The sequence below is a fragment of the Paramisgurnus dabryanus genome, chromosome 13 (genome assembly GCF_030506205.2).
Source record: "Paramisgurnus dabryanus chromosome 13, PD_genome_1.1, whole genome shotgun sequence".
Lineage (NCBI taxonomy): Eukaryota > Metazoa > Chordata > Actinopteri > Cypriniformes > Cobitidae > Paramisgurnus > Paramisgurnus dabryanus.
The window spans coordinates 13427237-13454166 of NC_133349.1; the positions used below are offsets into that span (position 1 = coordinate 13427237).

Sequence of the window (26930 nt, forward strand, 5' to 3'; positions counted from 1 at the left end):
ACATGTTTTGTGCTTATTTTGTTCAAAAGCATGATCAACGTAAGTCTATATATGATAATAACAAGGAACGATCCTTCTAACGACAGGTCAAGAGCTGTCGTTCCAATGACACAAGTTAGTGATGCAGTTTGCGAATGTTCGTTTGAACGATGGTTTCGGGAAACACCAAATTGTTGAACGATGTTAGTAACGATGGAACTTACGATGTTCGTTGGCTAACGATGCTTTTGGGAAACGCACCCCAGTTGGATAGGATTGTCTGTGGAAAAGAGATTTGAGATTTTGTACTAGCATGTTGTTAAAATGGTAATCCCGTTGCTGCTACCAAAAGCCTTAGAGAGAGACTTTGTAAGGACTTTGTGGTTATGTAATTTCATCTTGTTTGTAACCTTCCTCTGTCAGTCAAGGTGACTTCATCGCATTACACCCCTGGTGTATTTCAACCTCATTTAACCCCAACAAAAACGCAGACTTTTCCATGTGATGAGTGCAAACTGCTGCAATACAGCTTCTGTTTTGGGCTATTTGTTTATCTGTATTGCTCTTTTTTTTTTTTTACATATTTTACCGCATTGTCACATGTCACACTGAATGACAAAATGACAAATCCTTTTTGCACTGGTGCACCACAGAGTTTCCATCATGCAGCATTTTTTAATGTTATGACAATGCTGTAGTTTTACGCACATGTTTCTTTTCCCTTAATATTATCTGCATTATCACAACTCACTCTTTTACATACATACTGGTTGAATTTCACTGAAACTGAGAGGCTTGTTCAATCCACTATTGAATGTACTTTATGTAAAATTTAAGAGTGCAAAGCCAATTTGAAAGTACCCTTTAAAATACTGTAGCAAAGCTGCTCACCTTTTGTTTGAAAAATATACATATTCTAGATTTGATGCAGAAAGTGCTGTATTTTACATTCACAATTTTGTAGAGCTGCTTTTGTGTGTTGTGTCTTTTGAAGGTTTTGAACAGGCTTTTGTTGAAAGCTAAACCGTCTTTCATTTGAATGCATTTCTCATAGTTGATGATGACTGATTGTTTTGTGGTTATTAAAAACAAAAAGTTGAGTTTGCAAGTCTGCCAGCATTTTGGTGTTGTTTATGTGTGCCTGTTAGTTTAATTTGTCTATGCAATTTTATATTTCATTGCAGATTTGATCCAGGCAACCCAGGAGTCAAATGTCAATATCCCTCAGATGGCTGATACCCTGTTTGAGAGAGCAGGAAATGCCAGCTGGATCGTGGTTTTCAAGGCTTTGGTCGCTACTCATCATCTGATGGTCCATGGCAATGAGGTGAGGTGCAATTTATTGTTCACTCTGCAGAAGCAAGTATTTGATAACTGCAGGATTATATACATTACTTTTGAGCTAAAGCATTGTGATTGTGAAGGAGATGTATGGATTTCTGTGAATTCAAATGCGACACTGTGTGTTAAACAAATCGTGACAGTGCAGATGTCTGTCTGATGTCTAAAATCAAATTAATCATATTAGCTATACTGGGTTCACGTGCATTGATGCAAATTGGCTTATATATGAAGAGTTTGGTTCCAAAATGAGAACTTTGTTTTTAAAATTTTGGTCAAAACATGTTTATTATTATGTTATCATGTTTTTATTGTGCTACTTAGCTGTATTTTTTAGTTTTAAAAGCTTATATCAAAACACAGCAACTGCAGTCTGAATGACATTAATTGGAATGCGCAATTATAAAACTTATAAAGACTTTTTGTAAATTAGTTATCTTGTTTTGTAACCAAACTCTTCGTATATAATGCATACATATATTTTGAAATATAAAAATGTAAACAAGGATCAGACATTAGTTTTTTTTAACAAACGTGCATGTTCATAGTCGCCAATTTATTTTTCCGCCGGTGGGTTCACACAAACTTAGAGACTATGCTGGGCGAGATTGCACTATTTATTTTTCATAGTTTGTGACGTACACACTACCGCGGGTCACACTTTACTATCGTGATGGCGCTGAACCACCGGGGTGGTGCGGTGGTCATGACATTTGTCACAGCCCTAGGCTCGAGGTCCTTTGCAAATGCCGTATTCCTGTCTCCAACTTGTATCTTCATGTCTTCTCCCACTGTCTTAAAGGGACACTTGACTTTATTATGAAAATATGCTCATTTTCCAGCTCTCAAATTTGATTTTTACCGTTGTCAAATCCATTCAGCTGATCTTCGGGTCTGGCGCTAGCAATTTTAGCATAGTTTAGCATAATCCATTGAATCTGATTAGACCATTAGCATTGCGCTTAAAAATAACCAAAGAGTTTCGATATTTTCCTATTTAAAACTTGACTCTTCTGTAGTTACATCGTGTACTAGTACCAACAGAAAATTAAAAGTTGCGATTTTCTAGGCAGATATGGCTAGGAACTATACTCTCATTCTGGCATAATAATCAAGGACTTTGCTGCCGTAACATGGCTGCAGTAGGCGCGATATTACGCACTGCCCGAAAATAGTCCCCTGCTATTGAAGTAACCAAGGGGATTATTTTCTGGTTCTGCGTAATTTCATTGCGCCTGCTGCAGCCATGTTACAGCAACAAAGTACTTGATTATTACGCCAGAATGAGAGTGTAGTTCTTAGCCATATTGGCCTAGAAAATCGCAACTTTTAATTTCCAGTGGTCTTGTACATGATGTAACTACAGAAGAGTCAAGTTTTAAATAGGAAAGATATCGAAACTCTTTGGTTATTTTTAGCGCGATGCTAATGGTCTAATCAGATTTAATGGATTATGCTAAGCTATGCTAAAAGTGCTACAGTCAGACCGGCTGAATGGATTCCAAAACGGTAAAAATCAAATGTTTAACTCTAGCGGAGCTGGAAAATGAGCATATTTTCAAAAAACTGTGGAGTGTCCCTAAAAATGCCCCACCCCTAAAACGTAATAATAATTTTAATATCATTTTTTACAGTTGTTCAATATAAGTTTTGGCTTTTTTGTTTGTGAAAATTACTTTGCAGACCGGCTACACAATTTTCCTTTCAATAATCTAAAATGGCTTAAAAACACAACTTGAAAAGCAGTTTAAAAGCTTAACCAAAAAAACTTTAATTGGTTCTGGCTCGGAGTGCATTCCACCCAAAGTATCACTTCCGACAGTCATCACACCCATCAGATAGTCAGGCAGATGTTTCAGCCCTCTCTCTGAAAACACAGTTTAATCATTCGGTCAAGGCTAAAGTGCTGTGCTTACAGACACTGCCGAGTGCAAAGGCAGGTGGCAGTGGATGGCAGACTCAGGCATAGAGAGAAGAGAATGACAGGGAAATAAAACATGGTGGAGGAACAGAGCTTTAGAGGTCCAGATGTGGGATATGCAGAGATGAAAAGGTGAAGCTTCAAAGGATAATTGAATATAGCCTCTCAACTTTGTGGAGGAACCTAAATGCTGAGTTAATGGGTTTGCATTCAGGCAAAATTTCGCAATCTGTTTGTGGTACAGTAAATAGCACATGGTGTCAAATGTGTTGATAAACAGCACTATTATTCCATTCTGCTTAATGCTGTGAACGCAGGGAACATGATATATAGTAGATGAGCTCCATGCCCAATATTCTAATTAAGGAGAGCTATTAAATTATGAATTTGATATGCCAGACTCCTTTGCCTGAAAGAACAGATGTGCTATTTGCCCTCTAATTTATTAATATGGGATTTTTTATTATGTTTTTGCTTATAAGTGATCTGACTATTTTATTGTTACTTTCTGGAATATTCGATTCTGATCGGTCAATCGTGTCATTCTGCTGTCTAATATAAACAGGTTTCACTTACAACACGATTTTGACCAATCAGAATCAAGTATTTTAAAGTGCTGCGTAATATGTCACAAATGGCTTCCCGTACACATGAATATTTAAATTGGTGATTATTAAAATATATATATATATATATGCAAATGTAAATTAAATTAAATTAAAGAGATGCAGGGATTATGTATTTTAAATGTGGTTTTGGTTAAACGCCATAAAAAAGAATTTGGAATAACATAAGATCAAGCTATTTTCAAAAGCTACTTTTTATACAATATGAAACAAAGTACACTGCTATTTGGAATGTCTACGAACTAGGGATGCATAACGATTAATCGCGATTAATCTGTAGCAGAATAAAAGTTTTTGTTTTCATCATATATGTGAGTGAACTGTGTATAATAATTTTTTATAAATGCACACACATGCATGTATATATTTAAGAAATGTTAACGTGTGTATATACATTTGTATATTTATGTATAATTGATATTATATATAAATATAAATACTTAATATATACATATTTTTTCCTTCAAATTATACATGCATGTGTGCATATTTATATATTACATAATTATTGTACACAGTTCACACACATATATGATGTAAACAAAAACTTTTATTCTGCTATAGATTAATCACGATTAATCGTTATGCATCCCTACTACGAACAATTTAAGAAGTAATTTACCGCGTACACTGTAATGTCTTTGTAAAGTAGCAATCTAGTGTTTCATTCCACTTGTAGTCAAAGATGATGACATTTTTTATGCACTTTAGATTTGATTGTTAGCATTTTATGTATTCATACAAATGCCCTAACAATATCTTCTTTTGATTTTATTCAGAAAATATTTCATATTACAACAACCTTTATGCCATGGCCTTGTATGCATACAGCGTTTCAATAAATGCGATGGATAGCGTAATTGCATTCACAACTCATATACATTGAAAGTGCTGGTCTCTTATCTTTCTTCCACTTACTCTCACTAAGTGCTTTCATTGTTGTTTATAATTACTCCTGAGGTGATTTCAGGATTTTCAATGACTTCGTTTTTTTCTACCGTGGTTGTCTTATGCATGCTTTTATTCATTTACATCTCATTGTGTAAAACAGCATTGCGTCTGAATTATTTCTTGTAAACTGCAAGTATTAAAATGAATGCAAATTGTTGTCTTTTGTTTCAGAGGTTTATTCAGTACCTTGCCTCAAGGAACACTCTCTTCAATCTTAGTAATTTTTTGGACAAAACTGGTTCCCATGGTGAGTAGTATTTTGTGCAGTGTAGTCTGACCTTTGGTAATGAGACACTACAGTATCATCATCATTGATCTGACATGGACGGCAGCTGCCAGACAAAATCATTTTGGATAGCGTAGCGTGATTGAAATTACAATGGGATGTTAACTTGGCTTTAATGAATTGCACTGCTGTCAGTTTAACAGTTGCTCACAATAGCATCTGAAAAGATTTCACATGAATATTGCTTTGGTGAACAATTGTGAACGTGCATACTGCATCAATATTATAGCATTCATTTAAAGGGCCCCTAACCTATGTGTTTTCAGCAATATAAAAATAGTCTCTGGTATCCCCAAAATGTGTCTGTAAAGTTTCAGCTCAAAATACACCACAGATCTTTCATTATACGATGTTAACATCACATTGATAGGGGATCCCCTACAGCCTGTTTTGTGTGACTGTTGCGGTTCAAAGTATAGATATAGATATAAAATATAGATTTGTATTTTTACAGGATATTTCTGTACACACACACTGGTGACACATTTTTTGCTAGAAACATGTATTTTTATGTAGAAAACATGAAATCACAAACAATGGGTCTCATTCACTAAGCATGCGTACTCACAAATTTGTTCGCAAAATGTGCGTACGGACGTTTTAACTTACAAATCATGATTCAACAAAAAACGTTCATGCTAAAATTTGTTTAAAAAAAGTAAGAACTTAGACCACACGCAATAATCATGAACAAGGAAAAAGAACCCTATAATATATCTGTGTTATGATTATTGCGTACGTGTGGTCTAAGTTCTTACATTTTAGCATACTTTTAAAATCAATTTTAGTACGAAAGTTTTGTTGAATCATGATTTGTAAGTTAAACGTCCGTACGCACATTTTACGAACAAATTTGTGCATACGCATGCTTAGTGAATGAGACCCATTAACTTTAACTGGATACACAATTAGTTGTTATAACCATTAAAGTTGTATTAGATGTGACAGCCAGGTTGCAGTTTTCACTTTTTTAATTATTAATCTTTTCTTTTTCATTTTTTCTTTTTTTAGGTTATGACATGTCAACGTTTATCAGGCGCTACAGCAGATATCTGAACGAGAAGGCTTTTGCTTATAGACAGATGGCATTCGACTTTGGCCGTGTGAAGAAAGGGTAAATGAGTTTTACTTGAAAAAACAATACTGGTGTGCATCTTGAGACAAAATAATGGCACTGATATGTGTTAACTTATGCTGGGTACACACCAAAAGATAATCGGGCTGATTTGGGGCAGATTTCCCTCTTTCCAACAATCCTAACAATGTCCCGATTATCTTAATGTTTAATATTTACGATCGGAAATCCTGATCTGAGGGGGGGAACCCTGAGGACAAACAAGTGAACGTTCTTGAGATTAGCACTTGAAACGAAAAAATATCCAATCAGAAAGCAAGATGATTGAAACGGAAGCAGTCATGGTGCAGCACAAAGTGAAGTTAATGTGAACAGCAGACAGGGTACCCACAGGTCCTTGAAATCCTTGAAAGTTTGTGAATCTGGAGAAAAACATTCAAGCCCCTGGGAAGTTTTTGAAAATATACATATAAAGATACAGGTCATTGAAAGTGCTTGAATCTATTTTATACAAGAAGTTTTCTAGAAAAAAACACATTATTCCCTTTGTAGTGTAGGATGATATCATAAAAATTCTAGACTCTAGAGCCCGACCGATATGCATTTTTTGGGGCTGATGCCGATACAGATATTAGGGAGTAAAAAAACACTGATAACGAACGATATATCGGCCGATATTCTTTATGTGTATATTATAGTACAGTACACATATACTACAGTATATACTACAGCAGGCTACTGTACATATAATACATTAACAGAATATACTATATATAAATACTTTTTTTGCAATGATCACTCACAAATGTGGTGATCAAACACTTAAAATGACGTGACAAAGATATGTAATATAGGCAGGTGTGTTTTACAAGTTAACAATAAACTTTATTATCCAAAATGACTCTGATATAAGTGCACAAAACAGTAAACTTGACTAATTATAAATAACTTTAAAACACAAACAAAACAAAATACATATAACTTAAATGATTTCCAGTTTTGACAAGAATAATGTTATATTGGGCTTATTTAGAAAATGGAAACTTATAAAGTCATTGTTTATTAGCTTTACAATAAGTTATGTACTTCACAAATTAATTAGAAACTTACCGTTAAGACGACAATGCTTGACTTGCTGACAACATAATGATGTAGGCTTGTTTAATGTACTGCACAACGTTTTTATAACACGAACCCACAGTGTTCTGCCGGGACTTTAAACTTTTATAAAACTAAAGCTTCTGCTCTTCGCCTCTTTAATTTAGCGAGGGTGTAAAGTTGCGCGAGCGTATTTAATCAATTGCTTTTAAATGAGCATGTTCAGTAACAGCACAAGCAGCTGTACTCCCACAGACTGCGCGGCAGTTAAAGCGCGTCCTTTCTCCGCCTCGCGTCATTTCTTCCGCTTGCGTTTTAAACAACTCGCAAGTGGACAAAAGAGACGGATTAAAAACACCAAATGTAAACCGGAATGTGTCTTTCTCGCCCACTTATAATCCAATCGACCAAAGCGCGTCTTAATACCAGGTAAAATGTTGTGAAGAAACCACGTGACTGCAACCACCTGAACTGAGAGACTGACTGAAGTGAAGGGGGGTTGGCTGGTGTCACTACAGTGAGTACAGTGAGACCTTATACGCCGATACAGATATATCTGCGACAGGCTCATATCGACCGATAAAATCGGCAAAACGATAAATCGGTCGGGCTCTACTTTTAATCACATGTGCTAAACTGTTTGCCTTAAATGCTTTTATCTTCTGTATGCGAATGTTGATTCATACCAAAATGCTTTTTTGCATAGTTGTGTGTGTTTGACACATGAAAATGTCTTGGGGTACGTATGTAAAGGGAATGAGACGCTGTGTCTCCGTTGCCATACTTCCTGCGTCCCTGAAACGCCGTATTTGGCAATATTTTAGATAGTGATATACTTTCTGGCTCCTGCATCACTCTGTCTTTGTCGTTAAGCCTCACCATTGGTTGAATTTGATATACACATTCAGACGCACTTAACCCTGGAAGCGTCCTCAAAGTGTCACCGCAGTGACACAGCGCGAGTTCCCTCAAAAGGGAACTGTAACAACATATCTTAAAAGGTAACACGATGTAACCTTGCTCTCACTCAAAATGTGTCCCCACACTTAGTTCCTTAAATTTGAAGTTAACTAAGGTGTGGGAACCCTGAGCAGAGATGGAGGATTAGCTTGTTGATTTGTGGCAAGAGCATGAATGTTAATACAAAATGTCGCGTTAAACATTCCAAACACTATCATTGAAATTTCTTCCTGCATATCGTCCGCCATGCTTATTCTGAAGTCTTGCGAGATTTTCTGAGATTTCCTGTGTTCACAGTTGAGACTCTGGTTGAAAATCTGTTTGTGTGTGGTGTGCTGTCTTTGACACATTACGGCACACCACACACAATAGGAGCAAAACGGTTAAATCTAGGATTTTTTATCCTCATGTTTGATCACATTTTGAAAATCTTATAAGATGTAAAAAATCCTTTGGTGTGTACCCAGCATTAAGGCATCTCTAACATGCCTTTTAGTCTGGGACTGGGAAAAGCCCTGCCCGGAAAACCGTCCGAAAAATCTATACATTCTTGGAATGATGCTTGGGCACTCAGTTAAAAGACCAATTTTCCTTGACATCTAAGAGTCAATGTTTGTGTATATTTCTTTCTCAGTGCTGATGGTGTGATGAGAACTATGTCACCAGACAAACTTTTAAAAGGCATGCCAACACTGCAGAGTCAGATCGATGCTCTGCTGGAGTTTGACGTGAGTGTTTTGATTATCATATGCACACAATACACAATCTGTCATAATGACAATTTTGAGATGTTTACTTAAAGTCAGCATTTATGTTCAATAAAATGTATTTGCTGTAAAACTATTACATTTATTTTTTGTTCTTTCAGGTTCATCCAAAAGATCTTGTCAATGGGGTGATCAATGCTGCCTTCCTGTTGCTCTTCAAGGATCTGATCAAGCTGTATGCGTGCTACAATGATGGGATCATTAATCTTTTAGGTACTTCTTAGTATTCCTCAAATGGTATTTTGGCAAGCTGTTGAATTTTGTTTGATTTCTGCAAGCTTATTTATCAATTCTGCATCAATTTGTAGAGAAATTCTTCCAGATGAAGAAAGGACAGTGCAAAGACGCTTTGGAAATCTATAAACGGTTTTTGACACGAATGACCAGAGTTTCAGAGTTCCTCAAAATCGCTGAGGTAAATTTAATATTTCATATCGTTTGATGTTCAGTGTTAGATTTCATAAGTGGTTGTTAAATAACCTCACCTTTTTCTCCCAACAGCAGGTGGGAATTGACAAAAACGATATTCCAGAACTTACCCAGGTAAGGCTTTCATTAGATTGTGTTTTTTTATCTTTCACCCAACACTCTCCACATCCGTACTAACATAGCATGTAAGTGTTGTGGTGTTCTTAACATGGTGTTGCATGTATTTTGGACTACAAACTAAAAGTACAAGCATTTTATCAGATACTGTTTTAGAACATGATAGCTGGTTTCCAACTGGTTTGTAGCTGGTCAACAAGCTGACATGATCAGTTGGTACCTAATTTGTTACTGGTCTACCAGCCAGTGACCAGTTAAAACCAACTACTGTGTTTCAAAACGGAGCCACTACCCTTGGATTTTTTTAGCAGGACAGACATCCATGTGTAACACATACCAGGTCATTCTTCTCTCATTTTTGGAGTTTACAGAAGAGGTCGTGTTCCATGGATCCATTCTGTCTTCAATGCACCTGGTTAATTGACAGATTCTGTACCCGTGTCTTCTTATTTCAGAGGTGCAGATTGATCTTACAGGCTGAGAGTGTGAGTAGTGTCACTTTTGCGAAGCCCACAGCCTAGGAAAGAGCTAAAGCCACTCATAAGTGCTCATTGTACAATCTGCATATAAATACTTGTTAGGCTGAACTTGGATGTGAGGATCTTGAGCTAAGCAGCAGCAATGCTTGTGGTCTGAAACAAGGAATTGAGCAGCAACCACATTTGCATCATATTCAAAAGGAACCATCAAGAACAAAGTTTCCACAATCATTCGCTGACTTTTTAAAGTCAGTAGTTAAATTTAGAATATAAGCGAACGTAACCGTGCTATGAAGCATGAGGCCCGAACAGTTCTGCCATTGTGGAAGCTCTGTTAAGTTGTCGGTGTGAGTTTCACACTACAGATGGGTAGATAATGAGGCTGTGCTCTGTAAGCATGCTGTGCGTGATGTCAGGGCAGGATTGTTGACTTTTTTAGGAACTTTAAATCGTTGGTGCAGTGCAGGTGGTGTAGGGAGGCATGCATGACTGCATAAGTTTTGGATTTGGCATTTGTTATAATTGGCTTGGGTTGTGGATACACAGCTACAGTATAATAGTTGCATATATTGAAACTGAATAAGTTATTTTAATAGGGTGTGTTAAAATAGTTTTTATGGTATTATTTCCAAGCAATGTTGATAAACACTTGCATTTCTACATGCAGGTTTTAGGTGCAGTGGAATTTATTGATAGGTGCACAGGCTATTTTTATATTACTACGTTGGTCCGGTTGAATTGTACTACCCTTAGTGGTATATTGTGCATGCCAAGGCCAACAGAATTGTTGACTTGCAGTCCATTTGTTTTTGCATCTAGTAGTTTGTTGAAATATGAGCTTGAGCTTAGATTTAAAAAGGCTTGGTCCCATTCATTAAATTCTGTGCTAGCCCCTCCCACTTCAATGGAGACTGATGCATAATATGAATGAATTGAGTTTCATATTTCATTAGAGATCAGAAGACAACATTTATGTACTTTCAATTTAGCATAAGTGTTATGCTTTCATGTCAAAAATGCATTCAAAAGAGTAATTAGATTTAAGTGTACTTTGCAGGTACTTAACCACACATACTCATGGTTGAATATAATGATATTGAGCACAAGATTAACTGTATGCAAATGAATCTCCATTAAATTTTTTTGTTAATGTATAACTGTTAGTGTGTATATGCTGAGGCCTCATGGGATAGAAAAGTGCCCTTCAGATGCATAATGAGAAATCTCGGAGAAAGCAGTAGACCATTTGGGTATTTCTCACATACTGCTTTTGCATACCAAAGTTTTGGACACTATTCATTTTGCGTACTGATTTTCACATAGCATTTAGTATGATGGTAGGTGATTTCAGGTGCAAGGCTGGTTTTATTACTACTGCATTAATTTTTGTATGCTGTGTTACTGTAGATACGGGTGTGTTTTTACTCAAACCAGGAAACTGATGTCTGTGGTATTGCTGCTTATCATTATCATAAAAACTGAGTGATTTATTTGGCTCTGAGTGATCTATATAGCTGTAACAGCATGGTATTTTGCCCATGAGATAAACCCACCTGTGTTTATGTGGCATGTCCAACCAATGATGTGATCTGAATGCATGAGTAAGCATGTTGCAGTGCATCATGGGTCCCACTGAGAGGGGGAACTAAAGCATTGTGTTCTGCCTTCAACTAGTGTTTTTTTGTGTGTAAATTGTACTTAAATAGACCTACTATTGATGTGTATACATATAACCTCTTACATATGATCGCAGTTGTCTTTTTAGGTTAGCTATTATGCTTTATCTTTCCCTTACCTTCTTGCTAGTTCGACTTAGTATTATTGTGTTTGTGAAACAGTGTGTTCTCCGTGATAGGTCACTGTAACACTTTGTTTTGTAGGCACCTGAAAGCCTTCTGGAGTCTCTGGAGACACATCTTAACACGTTGGAGGGGAAGAAATTGTAAGTTTGTTAAGATTTTAAGGGAATATGGGAAGCGTTCATTTAGTGGGCCACAGATATTTCAGAAAGTATAAAGGATCTCTGTTTACCTCTATAAGTAATTCATTTCCACAAGTAATAATACTGTTCCTCCTTTGCTTTGTATTAACAGTGATGAGTAAGTATTTATTTACTGAATATATTTGTTACACATTGTTTTTGTATTGTAACAGTAAAGTTTCCAATTCTATAGAACATTGAACTTCAGTTGTAGTTTTTGTACTATCAGAAATGCTGAAGTTCACATTGTTTATAGAATGAACACGTTTTCAGTCCAACTTTATTAATTATTTTATAAGGGCGGTCAAAAGATTAATAGCGATTAATCACATGCAAAATAAAAGTTTGTTTTTGCATAATATATGAGAGTGTGCGGTGTGTAATTAATATTGTATATATGTATATATAAATACACACTACTTCATGTATGCATTTAAGAAACATTTACATGTGTATTTATATTTATTAATATTTTTGTATATTCTATATTATATATAAACAAAACAAAAATAGATAATGTTCTGAAATGCATATGTGTGTGTGTGTTTAAATATACACAATAATTACAAACAGCACACACACACATATTATGCAAAAATGCACTTTTATTCTGTATGTGATTAATCTATGCCCAGCACTAATTTTATTTATTTATTTAGATTTTGCTATTTTATATTATATATAGATTAAAAAAATATATACATAAAATTTTTCTGACATGTTTACACGTATGTGTTGTATTTATATATACAAAATAATTACACACAGTGCACACACATATATTACGCAAAAAACAACTTTTATTTTTTAATGTGATTAATCGCGATTAATCTTTTGACAGCCCTATTTTTTATTAATATTAAGTTCAGTCTGTACAGGGAATGAACCAGAATGAACTTAATGCTACTAACCCAGAATTGACTTATTGAACGGGTCAATTTGTCTGTATAAACTTTTTGTATAATTTTCATAACAAGGTCTTGGGACATGTGCATCTTAACCGAATCACTATATATTTAATGATGCATGATAGCTGTAAGTATTTTACATGGTGTTTGTTTTTTTGTTTTATAAAAACTTTAAGGTGCATTGTGTAACTTTTAGAAGGATCTATTGACAAAAATGCAATATGATATACATGACTGTATTATCAGCGGTGTATAAAGTCCTTACAAAATGAAATGTATTGCATTTATTACCTTAGAATAAGTGTTTTATCTACATACACCACGGGTCTCCTTAAATGGAAGTTGCAATCATGTTTCTACAGTATCCCTAAATGGACAAACTGTTGTATAGAGCGCGTTTTGTTACTGAGGTGAGCTGTGGTCTAAGCCGTTTTCAATTTCAGTCTCACCGCTAGATGCTGCTAAAAATCTACACAGTGCACCTTTAATACAGGGATTTCTTAAAAAAAATATATAGAATACTTTGCCCATCTGCTTGCTGTTTGAAAATGAATTCCCATTATTTATAAGGAAAAAAGTATAATTATAAAATAATAAAAAAAATTAAAAAGCTGCTTTTGTTTTGTTTTCTACTACTAGGTCACCGACAAAGGTGAGTTGTGTCTCGCAAACTATGGCGTTCATTTAATTATGTCACATTTTAAGATTTTATTATATGTTAAATTAAACCAATCCACAACGCATATAGAAAGGATCCCCCACAAATAATGGAACGCCAGCTGGTACCCCTGCGAAAACAGCAGAACCCGTCACCGCAGCTGCAGCTCCTGAGACCACCACAGCAGAACCTGTAAAAGCAGCACCAGCTACATCCACTATAAAGTGAGTTAAAATCTTTCTTATTGCTTTAACCATACAGACTAAATGGTTCTTGAGATGTTCTTAAAAGAGATGCATCACTCTTGCTCACTTTCCCTCTGCAGTAGTGGATTTAATGATCTGGTGGATTTCGATCTTCTGGCACCAAGTGCAGGAGCTGCAGCCGCTCCCACAGCATCATGGGGAGGTGAGCTGTTGTTCTTTATTCCTGTTGTTAGGTTGATCAGATCAGGTTGAGCAGTTTTTACATTTCAGATCAATGGATCACATTTTCTATGTTCATTGCTACAGGGATTGAACTAGAGTTTTATTTTGTAGCTCCCTGTGTTCAATTTATATTTCCTCTGAATATACAGATTCGTTTATTGAGCCGCAATGAAAAAGTTGTTTTTAACCGAAAAAGGTCAATTGGTAGAATATTAAGGGAGCACCCTGAGTCTGTAATGATATAACTGGAAAAAATTTTTTTGCACTTTGTCCAGCCAAGCTTTCCAAACACAATTGAAAGTTTCGGCTTCTGAGAAAAATGTTACTATTTAGGGTCAGCTAATCCAGAGAGATAACATACATTTATTACATCTAACACAATGTTTATTTTCTCTTGTCTCCCTACATTACTTATTTTCCTGACTGTTTTTTGACTTTGGCCTCAGATTTGCTTGGTGATGGTGAGTAGATATGATTTTTAGGTTTTACATACTGTAGAGAGGTCCATTCACATCTACACAAATGAGATGTTACAGAGTAAAAAAGTGTGTCTGTTGTAGCGCCTTTAAAGGATTAGTCAATTTTCTTTAAAAAAATCCAGATAATTTACTCACCACCATACCATCCAAAATGTTGATGTCTTTTTTGTTCAGTAAAGAAGAAATTATGTTTTTTGAGGAAAACATTCCAGGATTTTTTTCATTCTAATGGACTTTAATGGACCCCAATACTTAACAGTTTTAATGCAGTTTAAAATTTCAGTTTCAAAGGACTCTAAACAATCCCAAACGAGGCACAAGGATCTTATCTAGCAAAACGATTGTCATTTTTGGCAAGAAAAAGAAAAAATATGGACTTTTAAACCACAACTTCTTTTCTTCCTCCGGCTGTGTGACGTGACAGCTTGACCTAAAACTGTTAAGTGTTGGGGTCCATTAAAGTCCATTAAAATGAGACAAATCCTGGAATGTTTTCCTCAAAAAACATAATTTCTTCTCAACTGAACAAAGAAAGACATCAACATTTTGGATGACATGGTGGTGAGTAAATTATCTGGATTGTTTTTTAAAGAAAATGGACTAATACTTTAAAGCAAAACCGTTATGTGCTTATTTGATCTCTTAATAATTAATTGGCATGATTATTATTAGCAGTCATTGTTCCCGTTACTCAAAAAAGTTTTTTTTACTCATTACTTGTTATTTTTTTAACAAGATATATTATTAACTTTTTACTGTCAACAGTAATTCGTTACACTGCTTGTTTAATTGATTGTTTCATCATTTTAACTGATTACAAGAAAATCATTTCGACAACGCCTGTTACTAAACAGATTGTTCACCCCAAAAATGTTTATTTTGTCATAATTTACTCATCCTCAAGTTGTTACAAACCTGTTTAAATATGTTTTCTTTCTGATTAAGACAGAAATCAAGCAGATATAAAGCACCATAGTAGGAAAAAATGCTATGGAAGTCAATGATGCTCCAAAACTGTTGGGTTATAAACATTTAAAAAGCTTGCGATTAGGACTGCACATCCAAAAAACCCAAAATGTTAGGGTACAGGTGCTGGGCAACAAATAATCAACGAAAAACAACAGAAGAAGCCCGCACACTGATAAACTGCTCCAATAAACTTAATGGTGCAACGTTTCGCCCATCAGGTCTTCTTCAGGCACAGGCACAATAATTGTGCCTGACGAAGACCTGATGGTCGAAACGTTGCACCATTAAATTTATTGGAGCAGTTTATCAGTGTGTGGGGTTCTCTTGGGTTATAAACATTTCTCAATACATCTTCAAAGTTCACAAAGTGTTCGTTAGAAAAAAGAAATGTATACAGGTTTGTAACAGCTTGATGATAAGTAAATAATGGCAGAATTTTCATTTTTGGGTGAACTATCCCTTTAGTAAAGCATCACCAAACATCTGCAACAGGGGTTCAGACAACCAAATCCAAAGAAAATACTGGCATAATAAAAAATGATGGCAGAATACAAATCAGAAACTTGCATGTAAATATGCTGTTTACAATAATATGAATATTAAAACAGGTATGGAGCTATTTGTGATTTTGATGTGTATGTGCTATTGCACAAAAAATGTTTTTGTGTCCCTTAGCCCTTAACATACAGGCAGACACACATACGTCATTATAAAAAAAGCCTTTCATTACCCTCTCTCCATCCTCATCCTCTCTGAATGCTTTGCTTGTGGTTTGGCTGTTGTGGGGTTCCAGACACTCTTGCTGCTCCAGCCGCTAGCGCTGATGCACCAGTATCTGGAGCTGACTCTGCCTCCGCAGTTCCTGCGGCCTCCGTTGCCGGGGCTACCGAACCTGCAGCCGATGCCATCGCTGCCCAAGCCCCTGCTTCGCTGCCAGTGCCTGCGCCTGCTTCCACAATCTCAGACATGGACCTGTTTGGAGGTCAGTCAGGTCATTTTTGGGTTTAAGTTTGAGTGGAGAACAGGTGTGGAGTGCTGTTCATGTTGCCTCTTTGTACATCACAACTCTGTTGCATTTGATTGCATGGTCAGTCTGTATGATCAGTGGTATGGGATTACCAATAAACGTTAAATTTGAATTGAGACACTTCTGTACTATATATATATATATATATATATATATATATATACAGTAACTTATACTGTAAGTCGCTTGGGATAAATGCATCTACCAAATGCATAAATGTAATTAAATTTTAAACTGTTTTGGGTCTCTGAATGAACATTTTGGCTTTTTGCTTAACATCCAACTTAATTTCCCTCAGCTTGTATGTGGCCAGAAGTCTATTTATGTAGATTAAACATCGTTGTTTCAGTGGATTGGACTGTAGAACTGAGGTCCATTTGCATAATAAAGGAAACTACTGATTACATCACTTATGATTAGCTTTCTGTCTTGAAAGCTTTCTTAGTAATTCATCACTGATTGTGTAGCCATGGCAGACAACTTGGAATAATCAGCGTTATTTAACAGCACAAGCAACAAACAGAAATAGCAGCTCACCCTAGTTTGGCATGAGTTTGATACCATATGATCGTATTGTGGTATGTGTGTTGGTAATGGATAATTATGCAAGCAAACATGGTGAATAGGACCCTGAGCGAAGCAGATGGGTTTTGTATTATACTTAAGGGTTTTGTTTTACGATAATGAGCATCTGACTGGTCTTTATCATGGTTATTACATGGCTACTTACAAGTAAAGAAATGGAGATGAAATATTGATGTTGGTAAAAGAGAAAAAGATCATGGAGTGCAACAGTGTAGGATTTTGGTTGTCATTGATCACATTATTTCACACATAGCTTTCTCCCAATAGATTAATATACAGCCTATTATGATAATGCTATGCAAATAAAATGTAATGTGAATACAGAGATTATCAAAGTCATAGCAGGAATTTCTGTGCAAAATAATAAAGTGTAGTGTCTATAAAATCATTAAAGGAACAGTATGTAGGATTGTGGCCAAAACTGGTACTGCAATCACAAAACTTGTGGCTAAAACTGGTACTTCAATCACACAACTGGTGGCCAATACACAACATGGCAACATAAACATCAGTTAAGGGGTGCAACTTCACTTTTTAAATGACAATATCCTGGCCGGACCAATGTTGTCACTGATATAAGTATTTGAAATGAAAATTATTTCTTTGTCTAGTGACATATCAGGGCCATTTTATGATTAATTGATATAAATTTCTTAAATACTGTTCCTTTAATTTCAGTGTTTATCTTGTTATAAATTAACATTTAAGAAATTGTATATAAAGCTTAGTTTTTATCATTTACTGTAACAATCACAAATTATATGTCATTTGTCGTATTTTATTTATTTATTTAATTTTTTTGGTCATAACTGCTTGTTTCCCAGAGGATCACATTTGATATTTTGTTTAGGTTTAGTTAAAAAATGTTTAACAAAATTTTTTTTCTTTAGGTTGGACTTTAAAATGTTATGAGGAATCATTTAACGAATGTTTATGTTGCCTTTAATTTGAACTTAAAAAATTAGGGCCAGGACTCTATTAAAAAAATTAATCTAATTAATTAGAGGCTTTGTAATTAATTATTCGAAATTAATCACATATAAATATTTGACCTGAGAACATTGAGAAGTTATTTTTTCACATGGATTTTTAGTATACCATGAATAATGACTGAATACATAAGCTTGAGCAACAAAATATTGTTTATTTTTGTTCAACCAAGTCGTTGTACCCAGAGTCGGGCTAACGTCCACGCTAGCTGCTATATGTTTTGCATTGAGATGATACTTGAGGCTCGATGTGATGCGGGTGATATGTGAATTCCTTGTTGCATAGCTTACACACAACCATGCTCTTATCGACGCTTCCATCCGTTTGTTTTTTATAAAATAAATTCCCATCCACGGGGCCAACTAAAGTAATCTCATCAGCGTCTTCGTTCATGTTCACTGTGGTTTGTTGTTGTCTGAAGTCATGAATGCTAGTTGGTGCTCCAGTATAATTGGTCCGCCGAAACTCATCCAATGAGAAATGTTCCGCGGTGCAAAAATAAGTGCGATTAAAATGCGTTAAAAATGTTTAACGCGTTATTTTTTGTGTAATTAATTAATCTTAATTAATTAACGGCCCTATAAAAAATATAAAAATGCATCATCTGTTTTGTCTTTGTTCATCACTTGGAAGACAATTTTGGTTACTTCATCAGAAAGTTGTTTCTGTGTGCTGCTTGTGAAAGAAGTTAACCATTTGTTGACTGCCTTGTGGACTATAGAAAGATTCAACAATTCTGATTCTAATATGTGAATCCTTAGTGGAGGACACCCCCTAATACAGTATATAGTTTATCATATAGAATTTGACCACAGTTGACCTATCAGAAGCAAGTATTCAAGAGTGTAGCCAATCCTTTGTGGTTATTTTCAAGGATTTTATACACAGTTACTTACAAAGTCAGTTGATTACATTTTTCACATTAACTCTATGGTTATTTTGCTAATAAAGGAAATCATTTCTACCTGACTACATGATCACAATCAAAATAATTTAATGTTAAAGGGGTGTGAAATACTGTAGCAAACACCACATTAGGCATGGGCCGGTTTCAAGGTTTACCAAGGTTTTAAACAGTCAAACCACTAAAATGTTTTGTGATACCGTCTCCAAGGTATGATCTGTGTTTATACAAAATTCATTAAGTCATGTGATTGATTTGATGTTTACATTTAATATACATAACGAAAATATTATATATTTTTAAAGCATATTATAATTTAAAGGCTTTATTTTTTACCTGGCATTTGAAAAAACACATTTTAATGTTGCAATACCGCAACACCGTGAAACCGTGGTATTTTTGCTCAAGGTTATCATACCGCCAGAATCTTATACCGGCCCATGCCTACACATGGTCCATCATTGCTTGAGCTCACAGGAGCCATGCTGTCAAAGCCATACACTTTGACCTTACGGCATTGACAGGATATGACACGCAGCCAAGCTCATTTCCCTCAGTGTGTGTGTGCAGATACACTGAATTAAACTATACAACCTAGATCGGTTTACTTTTATTGCCATTTGGGTTGTATAGAGTGTTTCTGTTCATTAATAATCACTGACATTGAAATGTCTCTCTCTCTTTCTCTTTCTCCCTCTTTTGCTTGTTCATGCCTGTTTTTTTCTCTTTTGGTTTTTGTTGGTCTGGTTTGGTCCAGATGCATTTGCCCCCTCCCCAGGCGATGGTCCAAACGAGGGCGTGGCCCCAGCAGCTGCTGCCGATGCATGTGGTGGATCTGGTGGGTGCTTATCCATACAAAAGATCCATTAGCACCCATTTATTTATTTGTGTGTGTGTGTGTGTATGCGCGCGTGCATGCCTGCGTGTGTGTGTACCTGGTAATTATCACGTTGTGGGGACCAATTGTCCCCACAAAGATAGGAATACCAATATTTTTGTAACCTTGTGGGGACATTTTGATGTGTTTGATGTGACCAGTTAGGGAATGGGGTAGGTAAGGGGAATAGAATATACAGTTTGTATGGTACAAAATGCATTACGTCTATGGAATGTCCCCACAAAACATGGAAACCAGAATGCGTGCGTGTGTGTGTGTGTGTGTGTGTGTGTGTGTGTGTGTGTGTGTGTGTGTGTGTGTGTGTGTGTGTGTGTGTGTGTGTGTGTGTGCACGCATGTAATTTTATTTGCATTGCTTTATTTATTACACCCTGCTTTTGCTTGCACATAAAGATTCATCTGTCATATAATTCTGTCCATGACAGACATATATTTGCATATCAATGATTCATTCCAACAAAATAAATGTGTATTTCAATAAAGAAGTAACCGTGTTCACAAGAGCTGTCCTTTAATGGCAGAATCTGTGTACTGTACATACAATATGCTGCATGATACACTAAATGTGTGAATATCATGTTGTGAAACATAAAGACATTCACTTTAACCGTACTGTTTATGTGCTTGAACTTTAACATTAACTTTAGCTTTGTACCCACGTTACAAGGTTCTGGTAAATCTGCAACTTTTGTGTTACTACATACATTTAATCTGTTGTAAACCATTTTCATCAGTCTGGTGGTTGTACTATGGTTAACGGGCCTTAAAGGCACAAAAGAGGATGTTTTGTTTTATACATTTTTGCAATATTACTTGAAACTGTCTTTACTAACTGATAAAAGACTATTTATTAGGTGCACTGAAAGTAATAATATTAATATACGTCATCTGTGCACAAGGTAGGGCCTTAAAAACATCAGCCAATCTTTGACGCGATCATCGCATCAACGATTGGCCCTCTGGCTTGTCAATCACTGCCATTACTTTTCTTGTGAGATACGTGCACAGACAAGCGCAGTTAGCATAAATGCTTCTCGACAGGTAACAGTGATTATTCATCCTTTGTGGAATAATTATTGTCGTACTGTTATCCAGGTATATTGACGTTGTTCCTGTACTGTAATTGTAAGGCAGTGAACAGTCTGCTACATGCTAGTTGAAATGGGAGTAGCATCGACTGATCTAAACGTTACGTCTTATGTGTTTATTATCATATCATGTCACATAATGAATCCACTAATGCGACACAGCATATGCCGATGGTAAACAAACACTCGTGCACGAGTATTGGAAGGCGTTCCCTAGACATGAACTGTGAAGGAGGGGGGGGCTGTTCTTACGCATGCACTCATTTCAAAAACTCAGTAACGGTCTTTGGATTCTCAGTCGGCGAAAACATCCTCTTTTGCCCCTTTAAATGTGTGCAAATCCATCTCCTCTCTCCCTAACTTCAGCACTCCTGAAGTTGAGCTTTTAGTGTGTTTCCTCTTTTATTTGCAGTGTTTGTTGTTTAACACACCTTACTCATTTCACTGTCACCCCTCCCCAATAAAGACCCCTGGGCACCATCAGAGGGGAGTTCGAGTGTTGCACCAGAATTGGACCTCTTTGCCATGAAGCCAGCAGAGAGGGAAGTCACTGTGTCCGTATCATCCCCTACTAGCCCTGAGCCGAGCATTTCACCAACAGCGGCCCCCTCTGTACCTACCACGACTACCACATCCGCAACATCTGCAACAGCCGAACCAGCCGTCGTTCCGACACTAGACCTCTTTAGTGGTAATATCTCTGCTGTCATTCTGCCTGCGTTTGCATTACTAATTACTTGCTAAGCTAGTTCCCTAACATTTTTATGATCATTTTTCTATTCCTCTCATTTAGATTTATACTTTATTTAGTCATTCTGGATTTTGAGTCATAGTGAATCATGATCTTCACCACCTTATCAGAAATATTAAAATTTACTAGAAGGAACAGGGTGGTCAATGTTGTTGATTCACGTGTGGCCTTTAAAGTGCACTGCATTTGGTCAAAATCCAGGATTTGCTGTGACCATGTCCTGCAATCATTTACTGGTATTGTTGACCTCGATCTGAATGTTGCACTTTCATTGAAATCGATTAATGCTTTAAGTTAGCCATTTGTACAACTTGTATACTGATGTTTCCCTTTTTTCTCTTTTAACGGTGTTCCCTCTCAGTACATGTGATAATATGCACTGTCTAGAATCATAATACATATGTGTGTCCTTGTTTATAGATATGTTTGATTCTATGCCTGATCAAAGCTCCTCCACAGAGCCCAAAGCAACAACTCCTAGCCTAGACCTGTTCGGTGCAGGTACAAGAATTGATTCTCGTGTTTTGAACGTCTCGTCTGTTCTAGTCTTCATCTTCTTTCTCATCTGTTTTTCCCCCCTCCGTCTTGGGTTGTCCTCATAGTGGAACGTGGACTTGTGCATGTTTGCACCCTCAAAAGCACGATTCTGTGTCCTAAGTGCACTCATGCACCCTACTGATTTCTCTTGCTTTTCCTTTTCATCTTCTTGCTCTGTCTTGGTCTTGAAGATCTTCCTGCCGTTTCTCGAGGGCCTTCACCTTTGCCTGAGGCCAGTGTGACTGCTGACCTGTTGTCTGGTGAGTCTCTGATGAGTCGTAGAATCTTTTCTTTGACCTTGAATTGGCATTTTCAACAAACAGGGTGCAGACATTTAAAAAAGTTAAAGCTAGCTACTTTTATACTCACTTGTTTTTGTTAAATAATAGTTTTTAGATAATTCTTGCAATACACAAATCAGATTTTTTCCTCAAATAAAAAAGTAACCCTTTTTGTGAATGTGCCAATTCCTTTTTTTAAATTATAATACTTTGTTTGATTGCTTATTTGTATAGTATTTTATTTTACTTGATATTATTTTCTTGCATTTCTACTCCCAATCTGGCGTTTAGAGCCTAACAGCATTAAGCAACCAAATGAGAACCATAGTAACCAGCTAAAACACCTTAGCTTTGCCCAACAACCAGTTTATAGCGCCCACGAACACCTTGCAACCAGATGAAACACCATAGTAACCAGATAAAACACCTTAGCAAATACCTAGCAACCACATGGAACACTCTAGTAATCAGCTAAAAAACCTTAGCAATACCTAACAACCACATGAAGCACCCTACTAACCAGTGAAAACACCTTAGGAATGGCAAGCAACCAGTTTATAAGAGCATACAAACACGTAGCAACCAGATAAAACACCTTAGCAATAACTAGCAACCACATGGAACACCCTAGTAACCAGTTAAACACTTTATCAACACCTAGCAACCTTATGAAACAGCCTAGTAACCTTCTAAAACACCTTAGCAATGCCAAGCAACCACATGGAACACCCTAGTAACCAGATAAAACACCTTAGCAATGCCTAGCATCTACATGGAACACCCTAGTAACCAGATAAAACACCTTAGCAATACCTAGCATCTACATGAAACACCCTAGTAACCAGCTAAAACACATTCATAATGCCAAACAACCAGTTTATAGAGCCTTACAAACACCTAGCAACCAGAGGAAACAACATATTAATCATATAAAACACCCTAGTAATCAGCTACAACCGCATGATAACATGCTAGCATCATGTTAACTGATGTTATTACACGGCTCTCTGGAATGCTTGATTCTGATTGGTCAGTTGAGACATTTGCAGGTTTGTTCTTTTCAAATAATGACCGCTCCAAAGTAATAACGCATAGCCGGTACTACTTGTATGTTTAAAATCCCTCCGCACCAACAAAGATTAGGCTACTGTTTGGTGCCATCTTGTGTCAAACACTGGACAACAACAATTAACAATGGAAAATGTCGACATTAACATGTACAGTAAAATCAAAACATTTAAACAGTGGATAGAAGAACGAACAACGACAAGACACAGAGAGCTTACTGAGACTGAACTTGACAAAATAGAGCATGACGGCTACGAAGCCAACACACAAAAAATACAGAATGGGCATTAAAACTTCTCAAAGGCTGGCTAAAAGAGAAAAAATGGAGACAAGTATGAAGCAGAGGATCTTAATAAGGTATTACGATAATTTTATGCATCTGTGCAAAGTTTCGCGGAAGGATAAAAATGTTAATTTAAAACAAATATGCCAATAAAATGTTTCAAATTCATATTCATGTCCAGTTTTTTCTTATGTGGCTTCGCGTCGGGTCCTGATCACACTGTCGGGGCTTATTTCCCAATAACTACCGGCTGCCTCTACATTATCCCTTACTTAATTAGCATCATGTTAAATTGTTGTGGCATCATGCTAAATATGTTAGCATCATTGTTATATTTTTGCATGGCAAGCATCTACCTAGTTTTACTTTTCCTTGTCTGCATTTCTACTGCAAGTATACTTCAAAGCAGTGGCGTACACAGACCTCCACAGGGGCAGGGGCGGACGGACTAAAAAGGGCATATAATAATGACCACTTTAAATAACAATCAAATGTATTTTTTTTACAGAATTTAGGGGCAATTAAGAGAAAACACTTCCGAGTTTTTATGGCAATCCGTATTTCCACTATTATCCACTTGGTGGATTTCTTACCCAACTAAAAAACACTCAAAAACAGTAAAACCCTGTGGATGTCTGAATCTGATCTCTTACAAAAGTCCTTTACAAAAATGCATTTATCTTAGCTTGAACTTTTTGCTCAAATTTTTTTCTTTTTAAAGAAACCTACCCATATTTGAGAAGTGATAAAAAGAGAACAAATAAAGATATGATGAAACTTTTTTAAGTAAGCAGAGAGTCCTTGGCAGGGAAAGAGTTAAAGCAGTACCCTTCTGTCTGTTGTGTTTTCAAAAATGTAAATGACTTCCTCACGATCAATAAGAATATATCTTTCTTAATGGAGAGCAGCAGTAGGTCAGAGAACCTCTCTCAATTACAAAGATTTTGAAGTTTGGATTTTACATGCTTTGAAAATGACAGTTTTTACAAAACTCTGAAAATGACCATTCAACTGTAGATGTGGAGACAGGTACTGTAAGTTGTCTACCCTTTTGCCATATTAAACTATGTTATTACCTCAACTTAGACGAATTAATACATATATATCTTTTTTCAATGCGTGCACTGTACAGCGCGTCGTGAATGTGTTAGCATTTAGCCGTAGCTCCATTCATTCCTATGGTACCAAACAGGGAAGCCACCAAACACTTCCGTGTTTTCCCCATTTAAATACTGTTACATGAGGAGTTATACCAGTAAGTATGGTACCACAAAATAAAACTTTTTTTGGTACCATAGGAATGAATGGGGCTAGGCTAAATGCTAACACATTCACAACGTGCTGTACAGTGCACGCATTGAAAAAAAGATAGGTATGTATTAATTCGTCTATATGGCAAAAGGGGTAGACTATTCCTTTAACGCTGCATATATTTTAAAAGAGTTAAGAAAGAGAATCTCATTGTCTTTTATGCACTTTAGCGTTTCCTATTAATATTAATTTCAAAATGCTTGTGTAGTCAGTAGGGATCAGTGATGCACGGGTTTATCACTCGCCGTTACGAGTCATCAAAAAATATTTTTAATTATATTCTGGTCATTGATGGTCAGGTCGTTTGAAATAAAGATGCCAATGAACTATTTTAAACAATTTCTACTCTTAAAAAATGTGGGTCGGGTACAATATATATATATATATATTATTAATATTATAATTTTTTGCGGTTCGAGTTGCGGGCGGGTTAGTTGAAAACGTCAGTCGGGTGCGGGTTGTTTATACATTGACCTGCACTTCACTGGTAGGGATGGCTGCCACGAAACTGACATTTCGACACTGTGTTGAGATCCTCCAAATGCTTCCGCAAAATGTTTATATATATTTATTATATTTAAATACATATATTTATATTTATTACATTTTTATAATAATAATCATTATTATTTACTATTACTGGCACATTACACCTTGAGACAAATGGGACACGGGCTTGAGCCCACCACCCCTAGCCCCCCAGCCTGTGCACACCACTGCCTCAAAGTTACTCACCAGACTAAAATGAAGGAGTGTAGAGGCATAAAAGCCTGTTTTTTTCTCTCTTTCATAGACTCATTTGATGCTCCGGCTGTTGCTCCTGTGGTTGCTGCATCTGCGGCTCCAGCTGTTCCCGCCTCTCCTCCTAAAGCTGAGCCTGGACCTGTGCTAGACCTCCTTGGTGTGTCTTTTAAACTCCCTCATAAAAAACATCCATCCTGAAGAGCCAGTATAAATACCGATGTCATATCCAAAGGTTTCCACTGTTGCATTTAGTAAATTACGACAAACTGTAAATTGCAAAAAGGTTTTGTTGCGTCTGTCTGTGTAACATTTCTGTGTTCTGTTATATTGGTTGACCAACACCAAGATTGTGGGTTCGTCCCAGGCAATACACATACTGATAAAATCTTAAATATACTATACAGTAAGTCACTTTGGATAAAGGTTCTGCAGTAACTGTACATTTTTTATAATGCTTTTTATTCTGATTCAGTTCTGATTCAATCTGTGGTCTCCAAATCATATGGTGTTTAATTGGTGTCTGTTAATTCATCTGTTATATGAACCAATGATAAGGTTTGAAAGAGATGCATCATTCGTGTTTATTGTACGTGTTTGCATGCCGTGCCATCATGTGTAGACGACTGCATGTGTGGGAACATGCACAGTGCGTCATTGTTTTTGCGGTATGTTTATGTGTTGGTGTGGGAGTGTGTTGTCTGGTGTAAATCCCGGCTCACTCTCTCCATCTGCCCTTCTCCCAGTGTGTATGCAGCTTTAAGGCTCACTAATGTTTCCCCTCCTTAATGCTGCGTTATGGGATCGCCTTGACAGACGCATTTGGGGACACTGCCTTAGAGTCCCAGACCATTGCACCCGGAGCACCATCAGGTGACCTGCTTGGGGGTATGTGTCACATATGATGATTAGAAAAAAAAACACTTTTGGGGCGGTTTTCCGGACAGGGTTTAGATTAATCCAGGACTAGGCTATTAGGACCTTTAAAGGAAAACACCACAGTTTTTTTATATTT

The 26930-nt window shown here is 36.5% G+C and overlaps 1 protein-coding gene across 7 annotated transcripts in view; it reads left to right on the top strand.

Annotated features, from left to right (window-relative positions):
- Positions 1 to 26930, top strand: part of LOC135788902 (clathrin coat assembly protein AP180-like) — a 53393-nt gene that overhangs the window by 15941 nt on the left and 10522 nt on the right. For 3 of the 7 annotated variants that reach the window (XM_065298361.2, XM_065298363.2, XM_065298362.2), the window contains 19 exons: positions 1164 to 1306; positions 4990 to 5065; positions 6116 to 6218; positions 8872 to 8965; positions 9106 to 9217; positions 9313 to 9419; positions 9506 to 9547; positions 11910 to 11971; positions 13558 to 13570; positions 13667 to 13800; positions 13902 to 13984; positions 14451 to 14465; positions 16246 to 16434; positions 19716 to 19796; positions 21410 to 21634; positions 22115 to 22195; positions 22423 to 22491; positions 25968 to 26075; positions 26732 to 26803. In XM_065298361.2, the coding sequence (XP_065154433.1) occupies positions 1164 to 1306; positions 4990 to 5065; positions 6116 to 6218; positions 8872 to 8965; positions 9106 to 9217; positions 9313 to 9419; positions 9506 to 9547; positions 11910 to 11971; positions 13558 to 13570; positions 13667 to 13800; positions 13902 to 13984; positions 14451 to 14465; positions 16246 to 16434; positions 19716 to 19796; positions 21410 to 21634; positions 22115 to 22195; positions 22423 to 22491; positions 25968 to 26075; positions 26732 to 26803 (1809 nt within the window). Of the gene's footprint in view, positions 1 to 1163; positions 1307 to 4989; positions 5066 to 6115; positions 6219 to 8871; positions 8966 to 9105; positions 9218 to 9312; positions 9420 to 9505; positions 9548 to 11909; positions 11972 to 12122; positions 12340 to 13557; positions 13571 to 13666; positions 13801 to 13901; positions 13985 to 14450; positions 14466 to 16245; positions 16435 to 19715; positions 19797 to 21409; positions 21635 to 22114; positions 22196 to 22422; positions 22492 to 25967; positions 26076 to 26661; positions 26804 to 26930 lie in introns of those variants that run through there. The other 4 variants (XM_065298367.2, XM_065298365.2, XM_065298364.2 and 1 more) reach the window with 4 other exon arrangements.